We start from the raw sequence: 17,224 nt of genomic DNA, 5'->3' as shown, positions 1-17,224 counted from the left end.
TCAGCACTGCAGTACTGATGGATCATTATTTTGCACGCCGGTCCAAGGCGTACGATAAACTGCCACCCAACTGTGGAGGAGTTTGCTCGTTGGTGCACATCAATATGCCATCACTCATAGTGCCCCAGAAGGACATAAAGATCACTGGCTTCCCAAAGATGGAGACTAACACGAAAAAGAAAAGGTCATTGGGAATAGAAGAAACAGGAAGAAAGAAATGGTCAGTGGAAGTGAGTAGAGTGAAAAGAGATAACTATTTCTCATCAGACTCAGATGCATCCTTAGATGATGTATGCCTGAACATCGGTTATTCAGCAGTTCAGTGTCATGGAGTTCCCTCCTTCTCACCTGAGACCGATCCTTGCTGGACTCCGTGGGCGGTATCTTCTTGCGGACAGACCTGGACTTGAATAGGGCTGAGCGAGTCTCTTCCGACTACAGCGTGCGTTTAAGATTCCGGGATGCAGCAATCCGGGGATCCGGAAAACGAAGAAGACGTGCTGATGGCGCACGAGTCCAGGAAGCAAGAGGAAAGGGAAAGGGGCAAGGAATGGAAGTAGAAAATCTAGGAACCAGGAAAGCAATACAGCGAACTACGGAGCACACGTCTGATCGCTACTTGGCAATAGCATTGAGACGCGCAGAGCCGCGGGTGTGCGGTCTATTAGTAAAATATGTTATGTCCAACGTATAGACCGCGGAAGACGTGTCACGCTGGGTGGACATGTTGGGAGTCTCAGGGAATGCAAGGCCCGTTGCGATAAGGACCAGGAAGACCAAAAGGGGCGCATCCTGTGGGTCATGACAGCATGCCTCCTCCGAAAACCTGTTCCTCCAGGTTTGCTTGGGTGTATAAGGTGGTATCTTCTGAGCAGTCGAGGGGTATTCAGATTAGAAAGTGGTTCCCAAGTTCTTTCACTGGAGGGATATCGTTTCCATTCAACCAGGTATTGAAGCTGACCCCGTTTATACCTGGAGTCGCATATCCGGGACACTTCATATTCCAGTTGATTGTCCAACACCACAGGAGTGGGTCTGCAGGATTTCCGGGAGGATTGAATGTAAGGTTTTAATAAGGAGGTGTGAAAAACTGGGTGAATCTTTTTCCAGGATTCTGGTAGCTTGAGCCGGTATGAGACTGGGTTTATAATTTCCTTGATGGAAAACGGACCATAATACCGGGGGGCCAATTTGTTTGGCCATAGATGTTGGGGTAGTAATTTTGAGGACAACCAGACTTGATCTCTAACTGAATAAGAAGGCCCGGGTCTTCTTTTGGAATCCGCATATCTCTTGGTCTGTGTTCTGGCCTTCTCTAAGTGCTCTTTGGTCTCCTTATGTATGTTGATGAGTGTTTCAATCCAGGAGTCGACAGTAGGTACTGGTGTGGGTTGTGGAAGAACAGAGGGTAGAACTGATGGATGAAATCCTTGGCTGCAATAAAAGGGAATGGTCTTAACTGCTGAATGATCAGAATTGTTATAGGCAAATTCAGCCACGGGCATCAGGAGCGACCAGTCATCCTGCACCTTAGTGGCAAAACAACGAAGATATTGTTCCAGTGTCTGAATAGCACGTTCTGTGGTCCCGTTGGTTTGAGGGTGATAACCTGATGAAAGAGCGCGTTGGATTCCTAATATTTGACAGAGGTGTTTCCAGAATTGTGAGACGTATTGAGGTCCTCGATCGGAAATTATCTTGGAAGGAAGTCCATGAAGGCGGAATATGTGCTCCAGGAAGATTCCATCCAGTTCAGATGAGTATGGTAGCTTACTGAGGGGTGTGAAATGAGCCATATGAGTGAACAAGTCAATGGTGACCATGATGGTGGTGTACCCTCTGGAAGGCGGTAATTCCACAATGAAGTCTGTATAGATAAATTCCCATGGCCTTGTTGGCAATGCAGGTTGTAGCAGAAGACCCTCCGGCCTCTTGTTGTCATGTTTATTCTGACTACAGATTGCACAGGCTCAGACGTATAGTTGTACGTCAGTCTTCATTTTAGGCCACCAAAATTGTCTTTGTATGAGGTGGAGGGTGTTGCTGATGCCACGATGTCCGGAGTGAAGGGTATCATGACAGAGGTTTATCATTCTTTGTTGTAATTTTTGTGTAGGAATGAGCAGAGCGTTGTCCTTGAACAAATATCCTTCCTTGACTCTCAGGTTCCATTGATTCTTTCTTGAAATATTCTTCCAGAGTTCAGAGGATTGGTTTTGTACTCGGATTTCTTCCAGGAGATTGACTGCTTGAGCTACAAAATTTGTGTGGGGAAACATCTTAGGATAGGCCTTATCTTCGATAGTTTCATAGTCAAGCCGTCGAGATCAGGCGTCAGCAATCAAGTTTTGTGATCCAGGAACATGAGTGATGTGGAACTGGTACTGGGCAAAGAAGAAGGTCCAACAAGGCTGACGACTGTTCCGACACTCTAATGACTGTAGAATTTGAAGGTTTTGGTGGTCCGTGCGGACCTGGACTGGATATCTTGCTCCCAGGAGTAGATGTCGCCACTCAGTGAAGGCTTGGCGGATGGCTAAAAGTTCTTTTTCAAGGACGGAGTAGTGTGTCTCACTGGGAGTCAGGGTTCGTGAAAGGTAAGCAATGGGGTGTTCTAGTTTATCCTCAAATTCTTGCTTCAACACCACTCCAATGGCGTAGTTAGAGGCATCCGTTTCCACAAGGAATGGTCGATCAATGTCGGGTTGGGCCAGAATGGGGGCTTGAGTAAATCTTGTCTTCAAGAGTTGGAATGCCTTATCTTGCGGAATAGACCAAACAAAGGGGGTGTCTTTCTTCAGGAGAGCAACAATCGGTTGAACAATCTCAGAGAAGGTGGGTATAAACGTTCGGTAGAAATTGGCAAGCCCCAGGAAGGATTGAACTTGTTTCACGGACGTGGGAGCAGGCCAGGATAATATAGCCTTTACCTTTGAAGGGTCCATGCCAATTCCCTCTGGAGTAGGATAAATCCTAGGTAATGAACAGAAGCAACGTGAAACAGACATTTTTCGGGTTTGGCCAAGAGTTTATGTTCCCAGAGTCGTTGTAGTACTGCCTTTACATGCTCTTCATGCTTTAGAAGGTCCTTGGAGTAGATCAAAATGTCGTCCAGGTAGACGATGACGAAGAGGAATAGCATGTCGGAGAACACCCTGTCCATAAAACGTTGAAAGACTGATGGGGCATTAGCTAATCCAAAGGGCATGGCCAGATATTCAAAGTGTCCAAAGGGTGTTCTGAATGCTGTTTTCCATTCGTCTCCTTCCCGGATATGAATCAAATGATAGGCACCCCGGAGGTCCAGTTTTGTGAAAATCACAGTGCCTCTGACCGCTTCCAGGATATCCGAGATTAAGGGTAAAGGGTACCGGTCCTTGAGGGTGCATTGATTTAATCCACGATAATCGAGGCAGGGTCTGAGTTCCTTAGTGTCCTTCTTAGGAACAAAGAACAATGAAGCTCCGGCTGGAGATTTTGAAGGTCTTATGGTGCCATTCTCAAGGTTGGTATCTAAGTATTCTCGGAGGGCCTTTTTCTCAGGTTCAGAAAGGATGAACATCCTGCCAAAGGGAATCACTGCTGAGGGATCTGTGTCTATGGCGCAGTCTTCAGGCCTGTGAGGGGGTAAGGCCTGGACTATGGCAGTTGAAAACACATCAACAAATCCCTGATAGGCCTTAGGAACCTGCACGATATTGGAAACCATGGGAGGTGCTTGATGGTCTATTGGTGGTTCTTTGGAAGGGGTCAAGGAGGGATCCAGGATTAGACAGTGAGACATACAAAACTCTGAGCCGAGGAATAGTGATCCTGCTGTCCAATTGATATACGGATTGTGTTTCTGTAACCAGGGCATGCCCACTACCATGGGGTAATGAGCTGACTTAATAATGTCGAATTGAATCCGCTCTTGGTGGTGGTAATTGAAAGCTGGATCTCTTTGGTCTGCAGGCTTATGGGCCCCGAAGTGAGGGGTCTTCCATCGATCGCTTCCACCGGCTGCATGATGCTTTGTGTTTCGTATGGGATGTGGTGACTAAAAACCCAATCTTGAGCAATGAATATTCCCATAGCCCCGCAGTCTACCAAGGCCAAAACAGGATAGGTCTTATTCCCGGAGGTTGATAGGAAGGCCTGTAGTATCACTAGATTGTTTTGTCCAGGAGAGTTCAAGGATGGAATTGATGTGGAGCAAACATCTCTCTCCCGAAGCCCTGCTCCATCTAGGATCAGGAGTTGGTTTTCCCGAACGCCGAGGAGGGGCCAGAGGGCATTCTCTAACCAAGTGTTTGTCTGAGGCACAATACATGCACAACCCCAAATTAATCCTTCTCATCCTTTCTTGCGGGGATATGGGTCCACGGAAGGCTCCTATCTGCATGGGTTCTGGTTTGGTGACTGATCCTGGGTTTGTGTCAGATTTGGAGGTACTCTCAAAGGACACCTTCTGAGGGTTTCCTCTAGATTTTTTCTTCTCTGCCTTCCTTTCCTGGATGCGAATGTCCATTTGCATGGCAAGGTCCATAAGAGCCTGGAATGAGTTTGGTTGGGCCACTCTGGCTAACTCATCTTTAATCTCCTCACTTAGTCCTCTCCTGAAAAGGGTAAAACTTGCCTCTGGAGACCAAACAGCTTCCTTGACCAATTGCTTGAATCGGGTTACATACGTGAGCACATCCTGGGATCCCTGCTGAAAGTCTAAGAGGCGTTTCTGGGCACTAAAGACCTGCTCTGGCCGATCAAACATGGTCTTTAGTGCCCGTATGAAACCATCGTAGTCATCTAGGAGAGCGTCGCTGGAGTTAACTAGGGGTGTAGCCCAGGTTAAAACATTTCCGGAAAGGTGAGAGATTATGAAACCCATCTTAGCCCTGGGAGTGGAAAAGTAATAGGGCTTAAATGTAAAGTGAACCAAACATGAGTCCAGGAATCCACGAAGGGTTTTTGCCGACCCATCGTATTTGTCAACAATGCCGCCCAGTAACACACTTTCTTTTGCGTCTGAATCACAGGATAGAGCTAATTGCTTGAGAGTAGTGTTTTCTGCCTTTAAATTCTGCACCTCAGTGGTTAATTCTTGCATACCTCGCATCAGGTCCTGGACGGCCGCTTCCATGTCGACTTCGAGTGCGGTCGGTAGGCCTCTCAAACTGTCACGGAGTTCCCCCCTTCTCACCTGAGACCGATCCTTGCTGGACTCCATGGGAGGTGTCTTCTTGCGGACAGACCTGGACTTGAATAGGGCTGAGCGAGTCTCTTCCGACTCCAGCCTGCGTTTAAGATTTCGGGATGCAGCAATCCGGGGATCCGGGAAACGAAGAAGACGTGCTGATGGCGCACGAGTCCCGAAGCAAGAGGAAAGGGAAAGGGGCAAGGAATGGAAGTAGAAAAGCTAGGAACCAGGAAAGAAATACAGCGAACTACGGAGCAGACGTCTGATCGCTACTTCGCAATAGCATTGAGACGCGCAGAGCCTCGGGGGTGCGGTCTATTAGTAGAATATGTTACGCGGAAGACGTGTCACGCTGGACTGCCATGTTGGGAGTGTCAGAGAATGCAAGGCCTGTTGCGATAAGGACCAGGAAGACCAAAAGGGGTGCGTCCTGTGGGTCATGACAGACAGAAATGTTTTTCGCATCAGTGGTTCCAGCAGTCCAGACAGATACAAACGTGAAATGGCTACAAATAACCATATGGGAGCTGATGCTGACAATAAACTCTACAGTAAATGTCTTCAATGCAATAAAAGAAGAGCTCCGAGCAGTAAGGTTAATGACGCTCCAGAACAGATACGTTCTGGATCTCCTCACAGTGATGGAAGGAGGAGTTTGCACAAAATTTGGGAGTTCCTGTTGCACATTCTTATCTGCTAATGATGGAGAGATTGGCACACTGACAAAAGCAGTGACATAACTATCGAAGATGCATTCAAAAATGGAGGAAGAAGCCAGAGGGACTGGAAAAGACCACAGCTTGATAGCATACCTATGGTCGTGGATGCCTTCATGGCTGACGAATAGACTGAAAGTACTCTTATTGGCAAAGATTTAAGTACTAGTGGGACTGTGCATAGTAGGAATCTGCATCACTCAATGCTGCAAGACAACTGAGAAATCGATAGGAAAGAAGGTGATGATGGATGCGAATATGGGAGGAGAAAAGGACAAGATAGTGGACGAAAGAGAGAACCTGAGAACAAGAATAAGGGGATGGCCACTGTTCCCACTTTGATGGTAATGTTGGACAACCCATTCGACAACAAGACGTATGGGGGAAAATGGGTATGGTGCAACCCCAAAGGAGAATGCAGTTACATGACCTGGAGTTTTGATGATCATGCAAATTACTATGGACATCTCAGAGGAGTGACAAAAATATGGCTACGAAGAATGAAGGTGACAAGATAGTGGTCAACAGATCGACCAGAGGGGGGACTGAAGAGAGGGTCCCACAAATGCCACTCCTCACCACCATGAACATGACAGGCCGAACAGCCAGGAATGCTCGAAGCCACTCATCCTTTTTTGGACAAACCCCAAGTGCACCACTGGCTGCCATGTATGCAGAAAGGTATCCCCTCAGACAGCCGTTCCAACCATATCCAGTGCAGATCCTTCCAGATAGAGAAAACCCAATGGAGATTGTTGACCCAAACACTATAATGGACTGCATTGATTAAGCGCCAAGAAGCCACTGTGCTGATGTCGCTAGTGACAGCACGACAGCAGCATTAGTCATGAAGCGCACTCACAGTCCTGTACCACATTACACAAACACACATTGGCATACACAAAGAACATGATTACACAGTTCTGTAGATAGAGGTTGGATACATATACCTACTGTCAAAGCTTTTATTATTTTTCGCATTAACCAAATGCAGTAACGCTGAAACACAAGGCAACAAGAGATCTTGGCCAAACTTGCACATGCTCATGGCAATTAACTCAAGGGAACTACAGGAGTATATATGGAGCCTGGTAAGACCACGTACGACAAACTTATAGGTAACATAGCACAGTTAGAACATGAATTCATCACATTATAAGTCTAAGGAAAATTACAGAAGGCCTCAAGCCACAGAGCATGAGACAAGAGGAGTAGACTGAGGCTGCACGAAGCAAAAACCGAGCTCTCAGCCGAGGTCAGAGATAAACAGTCACATTCCAAGCTCCAGATGGCAACGGACCAGCTGCAGAAAAATTGAATACATCCTCATGAATGCAGGCACAGAGAGCTCAATTTTGTGGTCCACAACCACGTGATGCGGCCGGACTAGACAATGGGCATTCACCCATGGTGGGGAGACGAGCCGTTGTCAGCGATCCAGATGAGAAGTGAAATAAGTGTTGCAATGTGGAAATGCACTCTCACAGGCAAAAGGTGGTCTACTACCAGATACAATTCAGAGACAGAGTATGCTGGTCCGGTAACAACAGTGCCGCAAGCTATCGGCACCGTTATTTCCCGGGCCGGCATACTCCGTGTTCTGCAGGCGGGTGCCATCCCTCCCACCAGGTCTGATCTTGCAAGCGAAACGGCACCTGCTCGCAGACTTTGACAGAAGCACCGGCACCGTTATAAACGGTGCCGGTGCTTCCGTTCTCCGCATTCCCATTGAGTCCTATGGGACTCGAATGGGGAGTCATTTTTACTGGCGCCTGGCGTTGGGGAATTACTGGGACCGCCGGGGCTGTAATGCCCTGGTTATTCCCCAAAGCCAGGCACCAGAAAAACATGATGCAGTTTTTACCAGCATGGCTACCGCCGGGGTCGTAATGAGGCCCTTTCACATCGCCTTGAAGAGGTGCACAGCCCTCTGAGAACCGAACTGGGTCCCAGGCCTGGGGAGACCAGATCTAGCCAATCAAGAGACAGAAATCTTGGGGTGGATGGCAGAGGGCGAGAGCCAATGGTAAGTCCACAACCCTGCAACAATGTAATAAATAGTTTATGGAGACGGGGCAGAGGGCTAGTAGAATAACTTCTACATGGGGTAGATATAGGTGATACCACTCGAAGCACCCAACGTAGAGTGGAGATAGGTTTTTGGGGGAGGGCTCAGGTGATGATGCCATTTGTGTACAAAACTGGGTAGCGCATCTTGGGGAGCGAAGAATTTGGGAGAATTGAGATTGTCCTGTATGATCCCTGTCGGTTTTTTGTAATAACCGAAAGTTGAAATTGCCCTTGGCTGAGTCCTCTGTTATTCTGGGGTGAGGGTCGTTGGGCCCTCGAGGGAGAGAACCCCAGGGCTCTGGTCTGCACCAAAATTGTTTGTTGAGATAACGGACCAAGAAAACCTGACCACAACCATAACATAGCCTCACCTCAAAAAACAAATATCTGGCATGGCAGACATTGTTCTTCTACTGTACGTTAGGCATTTAACAAGATATTCAATTACAAATTCCATTGCAGTGAATGCAGTTTTGTTCTTATAGGAATTCTACATACACAGTTCATAGTTATAACCTGCCTTTGAGATTCAGTCTGTGCTTTAGTAGTTGAGGGATAAATATGCATAGTACATTTACAGAGTGCCCAGTTGTATACATCTTGGGTGACACAGGCTCATAAGGGAACTGGTGAACTAAGGTAATGTAGTCTGTCCAACAAACAAAATGGTGCCTTCATTGATCAATGGTTACATACTTTCAAAGATTGGCTCCACAGTTTTCCAATGCTTTTTCCTCTTGTGCTTTTGTCTGACCTTGCCACCCATTATTAATAATACTATTTGTATCTGGGGCATGGTGGTATACATGTAACTTTCTACACCCTTAACTAGTTCCCATCGGCCAATCTTACCCTTAGGAGAAATATGTGTCAGATTTTTTGTGTCCAGTGTAGAGAGTAGAATAACAAGAACATAATAATAGAAGGAGAACATCATTAAGCTGAGGTTTATCTTGTGACTGTAACTTGTAAGGTGATGGGAGTGTGTTTCTACTCACGCCTGAACAGTAGCACCACCCATCTCTTGAGTGGCCTCCTTGATGGTTGCTCTGAGCAAGGGCGGGGGGGGGGAGCGGGAAACGGTAGCATCTCAACACGCTACTGCTGGGGGGCACTGGAGAGCAGGTAGGTGGCATATGTACTGCAGAAGATCCTTATGAGATGGAATGTGTAGTGTTCTTCAGGTCAGTTCCCTCTGGTCAAACAAATCTCTTTTACCCAATGTTTATTTTAGAGAACCAATCAGCTGAAACCAGCATTTCACAGTGATCACTTGAGTCTGTATGCACAACAAAATACTTTTTTGCACACACCTCAGATGGTGACTTTGCTTTACGGTTTACTGGAATTGTGTTATTTTTTATTGTGTAAACATTCTCCCAAAAAAGCATGTACCCCTGCCTAACACAAGCCTAAATAGTATGTGATCTTTCACAATTCTGTCAATTTGCCTTAAACAAGTGACATTGCACACCTGAAGCAATAATGAATATTTAGTAGTACCTTTTGTTTACTTGGGTGCTGCTCATCTACCCTCTCCCCTGTAATGTGCTGTCTCTAGTGGATTCATTTAAAGTGGGAACAAGTATTGAATAGCAGCTTTGGGATCCTCAGTAAAAGTCACTGTTCACCAGGCACAAAGGTCTCTTCACATATATGGTGGGGGAGGGAATTGTGACAACAACAAATAGACACAAGGTCTGTTGAACAATTGCCTTGGATAATCAAGGCCACCTGGCAGATGGCCACTTTGCATTCAAGAAACGAAGATACAATAATAGAGTACTGGTGTAGAGGTTCAAACCTAACTCAAATGGCTTCTCTCTTTGTCTTTTAAGTCCCTGGCCCAGTTCATTAGTTGAGATGTAAAATGTCATTTTGTAAAACTGTTCATATTATGGTTTGTTTTAATTGGATACCATTTTAGTTCATATCTGTTCATGTTTGAAGAGCAAGTAGAGCCTCGGCAGAGCCTAATGAACCCAGTTGTCACGGCTTCTCATTTAATTCAAAGTTGTGTGAGCAATCCTCTATGGCTTTCACCCCCTTGGTGGGCAGAGGACATGGTCCGTAACGGCCCACCAGCCTGAGCCAAGGTAAGGTGAGGTGTGTGAGCCATTACCGCCCATGTTTGCCCACCCACCAATGGGGGTGAAAGCCATGCGCACCCTGGGTTATCCTGGTTGCAAATGTTTATTTTTCCCCTGAGGAGATTCGCTTTGCTTGCACAGCCAAACTCCCGAGGAGGAAGAAAAAAAGTAAGGAAAAAAAGATGGCCGTCGGCCAGGATCAGAAGGAGTGCAGGGTCTGGAGCTCAAAGCTCTGGCCCCACAGTTAAGTTGGGAGAGGGTGGACAATGGGTTTGGTTGGTTTTGAGGGTGAGGTGGGGAGGCAATAGGGAGCCTCTCCCTATTGCCTCCCCACATAAGGAAAACGACATTCACCACCCGGGGAAGGGTCTCGTGGCTGGAACAGCGGGCAGAGTATGTATATTCTCGCCCGCTGTACCAGCCACTTGACTGGTTGATGGCCCTTCCCCGGGTGCGAATAGACTATCAATGCTCTGAACATGAAGCTTGAACAAGAATAAAAAAGCTGAAACTCAACACAGTACATCAGCATGCAGTGGCCGCCATCACATTAATTCCCTAAAATAAGGCAAAAGGAAAGCCTAAAAGCCTCTCAAGTGTTTGCCTTCTTGCCTTTCTTTTCTTTTGGTGAAGATACAACTTGTGATTTGTACAACTCTTCATATTATCATTATTATAAATATTTGTACAAATGAAAACAAATATAGAGAACACTGGCCGAGAGGTTCACACTCATCTCTCAAGTCTGCTTCGTTTTCTCAAAGTCAAATGGCTGATCCGCTAACCTACCAAGGCACTGGGTGAGGAGGAAATACACTGTGTATACAATTAAGCAGAGTACAGTATGCCACTATCTACGGAGCTCCATCTTAGTGTGAGGCCTACACTGCTGGACAGTAGATAATGCAACATATAGGGTGTGCCTAAAATGTCCTGCCTGGGTGGGACATTTTGCGTCTAGCACCACACCATGGCGAGACAGGAGAGGTGCCGTTAGTTTTCTTTTATGCATATCAACGAAGCATTGCACGCCAGCTCATATCCCAAATGTTGATGTAGATACTGTACAAAGCTCCCTTTGTAAAACCTTCCTCAATATCACACATCTTAGCATTACTCTCGCTCCTGTATCCTGCTCAGCAACATTTTGCATAATATTTACAAAAAGCATTACAGTCCCACCAGAAGCGACATACATCCCAGCATTTGCCGCTATTTATGGTCTGAGGATACTATATTGCAGGAGATGTTGAGCAGCAGGCTTGGGGGTGGAGGAGGGGTATAAAAGTGCTTTAACGGGGTACATGTTTGGTAGCTGCCAGAGCTGAGGGGAAGGAAGAGGTTTAGCAAGCACATTACATGAAGGAATGTTACGCTGAGGTTGACATTGCCGGTATTTCCAATGTGACGCAGGCAAGACTTTTTATAAATAGAACGGCAATGGTGTATCCTTGGCCCCACTGTGATGCTGCCATTTTTGCAGTGAGCTGTACTTTTCCTATTATTTTAGTAGTGACCTGGTACCATTCCACAGTGTGCCATAAAAAAAGAGTGCTCATTCATACCATTCCACAATAAAACAACATCTTAAGCAGTGTGAATATGATTGCCCTGTTTATAAAGCCACTGTCTCAAAACTATGGGGCACGCTCTTCTACACCACGCTATCATTGATATTGGAAATACACGCGATTTATGTGGAATACACAATTGCACATCATTGCAGGCTGAAAAGCACCGGCCACTACTTGAAGACATTGCTAGAACCAGTTCTATGTTGTCCTGCGATCAGGGAATCCTGCAAACTGTATTTGCACTGACAGATAATCCATTCGAAGACCTGCTCTCAGGGGAGTTGCTAGGTCTGGAAAAGACCCGGGGCTACGCTGATGTCGGAACTGTTGGGACTCGGGGCTAGCTAGTCTTTTGGCTGTAGCTCCTGAGATTCTATCCGGGCTACAAGCAAAAGATCAGGGGCTATAGCCCCTTTAGCCCCCCACTAGCGACGCCCCTGGCTGCTCTGCCTGATAAAAAGTTGCTAATGACTTCTGACACACATGACTAGGTTGCTGGTGTTTCTGAGCTCTGGAATGCGACGGCATTTTACACAGAAAACCCACAGGCCCTAGTTATTTCTAGAGACATTGTGAGCACGGATTGCCATTAGGGGAACGGCACGTGCGCTCACCTCACGCCCACAGGCAGCTTGTTAGCATCGCAAAGCCCCCGGGGACTCACTTACATAGGAAACCCGTACTCCTCTGCGGTGCCCCAGGCCACAGCACTGCATGAAGAGGCAGCGGGATGCGGTCAGCAGATGCGCCGGTCTTCAGCGAGGTCCAGCCTGGCACCACGTCCCCCCCATCCCAGTGTACGCATCTCCTCGCGCTTGGTGCCCAGGTGGGATGCGGGTGGTGGAGCTTGCTGCGCCTTTAGGTGCTGGCCAATTCCACCTCCCTCCAACGAAAGATGCACGCGACCTGTCGTGCTCTGTATTCTTGCATGGATCCTTTCTTATGTGCATAAATGCCTAAATGATTGTTTCTGGGGAGACAGCAGCCGCATTGCTGTCACTGAACAGCGACGAAGGAGGCAAATATAAAGCGAGGCAGAATGACATGGAAATCAGGAGTGATGGTGCGAGCTCAGAGTTGCAGAATGCCTGTGGCCCGCGCACCGGCGGCACGTTCTGGCATCGCCCCTGATGCTGCTCCGCCGGCTACCTCGGCTGCTGTCCCTCTGCTGCTGGGCGAGCAGCTCTCTTCGCAATGCAGAAAGCGGGCGCCGGCATCTTCCATTCAGCGCTGCGTGGGTCACACCTCCTGCGCCCCGTCCCTCACCTTCCGGTGTGTGGCCCCAGTGACACTCTTGCTTTCCCCCCCGCCGCCAGTGCCAGACGCGCTGTCTCGCGGCGCGCGTTGCTGTGACATTTGTATGCACTGGCGGTCGGTGGCCTTCCTACCTGACCGACTCTCTTAGCCACTGCAGTCGAACAGATTCCCCCCCCCCTCTTCTTCTTCTCTTCGATGATGAAGGACGCGGCAGAACACATCAATACTGATAACCCAGAGGGTGCCAGTTTAAATGCTTCCCCACAGGCGCCTCAGGGATGCCATCCCCACCTCTGTAAAACGCTCATATAAAAGAAAGCAAGGAAATGATATAATGAAAGTGAAATAAAGATCTCTCATCACGTGCTCTCTCTTACATACGCCAAAAACAAATGTTTTCACCAGCTCTGTGCTTTCCGTTTTTATGGTCGCCCCCGCCCGCCAATTTCCAATTCTACTTCACATCCCGCATCCGTGTTTGTTTGCTTGTGTGTATATTGTCTCAGCCAGGCGGTACATCATTCTGTTTTACCAGTGTTTTCCTGCTATCTTGCTGCATTTCTTTGCGTTATATACATTTTTTGCAATAACTTTCTTTAAATTGCCTTTGCATTGACATTCACACATGATGGCGCCATTGGGGCTGTGTCCAGGTTAATTTCACGTGGGGAGAAGGAGGCCAGAGGGGATGTTCATATGCAGCGTCTACATCTGGGTTCTCAAAACATCCGCAGGAAGACGTGGGGGGTGGAGGGGGTCCATCCAGTTGGGCAGTCGGGTAAACGGCCATGTTTGATTGGTATTAGGTCAAAGGACCGTTTTTAATAAAACGGGAAAAAAATGATTTAGAAAGACGCTCTGTGAGTTTTTAGCAAATGGGGAAGAGAGGGTGGTGGGTGTGTAGATGATAGTTTTTGGGTGAAGAAATTACCTTTTTTCTATTTATGTAGGTTGGCTAAAATCGGGCGAAAAAAATCGGTCTTTTGATTAGGCGACCTACAAAAATCATAAAATGACATAGCATCGTTTGATTGGCACCGCCGGCGAGTGTTATTACGAAAAACAGAGGGACGTGAGGCTCCACACATACAATCTGGTCTGGAATTTGTCCCCAGAGTTGTCCAACACTGGTTATATCAAACCCTGTATGTTGAACACTTTCTCCTTACTGGCAAAGACACACATCATAGTTGTATCGAGGGTATGATTTAATCCGCTGTGAACTTTGCCTTTCCTTTGTGCCATCTGTCACTGGCAAACACTTAGGCCCTGATTTACACATTTTTTTCAATGGGATTTTCCCATGTTAAAAATGTCTTGTAAACCAGGCCCTTCGTCTGCAGAAGTTTTGGGCATATACAGAAAACTTAACACTCTTGTCTCCCTCATTACCTTGGAAGTCCAAAGAGCCTAAGCCCTTCTGTGTCTGAACCTATTCGTGCTCAAGGAGCTCCTAACCCAGTGTGGACTGACATCCCCTTGGACCAAAACATTGCCTGCCTCTTCCAGACAGTAACACATGATTTCCAGCCAAGTCTTCACCACATTACCCTCTGCCATGACTCCATTCCCAGATACATTAATTAAAACACGAACAACCCATCCCTGCAATGAAGCATATAGAATATGCAGAGTTTGGTTGAAAATGGCACTCTGGGTATGAAGACCGGGGTATGCTGGCAATTGCCGTTGCAGCAATTTTAAAATGTAAGTATATGTCCTTTAAAAAGTTATTCAATGGCTTATTTGCCACTAGACCCCATAGAACAAGGCGATGGTGACAGTCCCACCGGAATATACTTTAGTGTCTTACTTGAGGCCCCTTTTCCCGTTTTCTGAAGAAAGGTGAGTCATCTTCTGTCCTTCCCAAAAAGGCATGTTGCACAGACACTTGCAGGATTTGACACTTCGTTAGCAGAGTTCTGGGGAGCAGTGTCCAAGCAGCAGGCACGCCTGTTCCAGCAACAGTTCCTCAGTGTTCTGTGAGACTCACCACTGGGTCTCTGAGGAAAGGTGAGTCATCTTCAGTCCTTCCCAAAAAGGCATGTTGCACAGACACTTGCAGGATTTGACACTTCGTTAGCAGAGTTCTGGGGAGCAGTGTCCAAGCAGCAGGCATGCCTGTTCCAGCAACAGTTCCTCAGTGTTCTGTGAGACTCACCACTGGGTCTCTGAGGAAAGGTGAGTCATCTTCAGTCCTTCCCAAAAAGGCATGTTGCACAGACACTTGCAGGATTTGACACTTCGTTAGCAGAGTTCTGGGGAGCAGTGTCCAAGCAGCAGGCACGCCTGTTCCAGCAACAGTTCCTCAGTGTTCTGTGAGACTCACCACTGGGTCTCTGAGGAAAGGTGAGTCATCTTCAGTCCTTCCCAAAAAGGCATGTTGCACAGACACTTGCAGGATTTGACACTTCGTTAGCAGAGTTCTGGGGAGCAGTGTCCAAGCAGCAGGCATGCCTGTTCCAGCAACAGTTCCTCAGTGTTCTGTGAGACTCACCACTGGGTCTCTGAGGAAAGGTGAGTCATCTTCAGTCCTTCCCAAAAAGGCATGTTGCACAGACACTTGCAGGATTTGACACTTCGTTAGCAGAGTTCTGGGGAGCAGTGTCCAAGCAGCAGGCATGCCTGTTCCAGCAACAGTTCCTCAGTGTTCTGTGAGACTCACCACTGGGTCTCTGAGGAAAGGTGAGCCCATCTTCAGCCCTTTCCAGCCAGTAAGGTTGCCAGGGACACTTCCAGAGCTTGCAACTTCAGCAGGCAGAGTTCTGGGTACTAGTGTCCAAGCAGCAGGCACGCCTGTTCCAGCAGCAGGCCATTTCAAATGTTCATCTGAAGTTGTTGTGAGGTTGGGCTTACTCCCTCCTTGGAAAGCTTTATCTTTATGTCAATGGCTAAGGACTGTAGTTAGGATGTACACCAATGCAATTCAAGAGAAATTCTTCTTCTCCTTGAGTGCACAGATGATTTAATTAAAGGAGGGGTCTCACTCCCTTAGGCACTAATTTTGCCATTGTGAATTGGTCCATTTCAAGCATTCTGAAAGGGGCAAACCTCAGATGTTGAAACAAGACATTTGCCTTCTGAGTTCAGCTTACAGAATGCCTTGTCCGCCGGAAATTGTAGCATGCACAGGAAGTGTGTGGCTTAGGATTGTCAAAAATAGTAGAATGCCTCTCCTAGTTGTAACCTCTTTAATGGGCTACTCTAAACTTCCCCCTCTCCCTGTTTACTTTACATCAAGGAGACTACAGTCATTACCTCCCTGGTGTGATTTCCCTTTTTATGCTGGAAAAGTTACCTTTGAAGCACTGGTTACCTACTTACCCCCTGGGGGTAAAACCTGTCGTCTTGAGCAGGTGTTAATCCTTCCCAGCAGATTCAATGAGTGCTTCTAGAGCTGAATCCAGCAGTGTTGTTTTTGGTGAAACTCAGCCCTAGACAGAAATACACAAAAACTCTGGCAGTTGTATGAGTCACTAGAAATCAGTTTGACAATAAAAAGATGTCAGATGGGTTTCTGGGACTTATAATTGTATCTCTCCTAATATTGGGCTAAATATATATATTTATATTTATTTAACCAAACTGCCACCAGGTTATGGGAGTACACTGTGAACAATTTAACAGTTTGTTTACTTTTAAAGGGATTTTGTTTTTATTCTAAAAAAAGGCCAATTCAACATTTAGAATAACTTTGGTTCTAGACAGGCCATCAAGACATCCTTTGGAGGGAACTTTTTCTGAAGTAGTCATGAATGTCATCAATGCATTCTACAATTCGTGCAGATGTGACCCACCCCACCCAGCACTGGTCCTGCTGTGACCCACTAAGTGTGCCCACCTCCTGAGCCCGACCTAGGCTCCGGCATGGATGGTGCTGAAGCAACGACAGATCCATGGCAGCTTGGAGTCACCACCATGCACAGAATGCCTCAATCAAGAGATCAGCCCAATAACTACATGCTGCCAGCGTGATTCGCCTTCTGAGCCCCAATCTGGACCCCAGATTGAAGGCTAGCACTCCCTGAACCCCGACATGGATCCCGAACTAGAAGGCGCTCCAGGCAGACTATCAACACACCTGACAACATGCCTCACCCGGCCCACACAGCAAGCCACCTATGTGTGCCCCTGCAGCACACCAAGGCCTCAGCAAACGCTTCACCACCAATGAGTATGGGTGATGGGGAGTGGTGAAGCTCACTGTTAGGGAGAATTCTCATTTATGGCTAATTTCCCTCACCTAGTGAGTCCCCCAGCAGCTTTGCTGGACTTCTGGAGTTTATTTTTTTCCACTTGGTAAGAGTGTGAGCTTTTCCCCCACTCTTACCTATCTTTTCC

At 47.2% G+C, this 17,224-nt stretch overlaps 1 protein-coding gene across 3 annotated transcripts in view; it reads right to left on the bottom strand.

The window, feature by feature from the left end:
* CACNB2 (calcium voltage-gated channel auxiliary subunit beta 2) overlaps positions 1-17,224 on the bottom strand; it is a 1,556,216-nt gene that overhangs the window by 1,027,595 nt on the left and 511,397 nt on the right. The window contains exon 1 of one of the 3 annotated variants that reach the window (XM_069648584.1): positions 12,295-13,050. The exons of the other annotated variants lie outside the window; for them this stretch is intronic. Within the exon in view, the coding sequence (XP_069504685.1) occupies positions 12,295-12,342 (48 nt within the window). The 5' untranslated portion in view covers positions 12,343-13,050. Of the gene's footprint in view, positions 1-12,294; positions 13,051-17,224 lie in introns of those variants that run through there. 3 annotated transcript variants of the gene reach the window in all.

Source organism: Ambystoma mexicanum, chromosome 2q, assembly GCF_040938575.1.
Source record: "Ambystoma mexicanum isolate Mex_15411 chromosome 2q, UKY_AmexF1_1, whole genome shotgun sequence".
Lineage (NCBI taxonomy): Eukaryota > Metazoa > Chordata > Amphibia > Caudata > Ambystomatidae > Ambystoma > Ambystoma mexicanum.
This window is presented reverse-complemented; position numbering and strand designations above follow the sequence as displayed.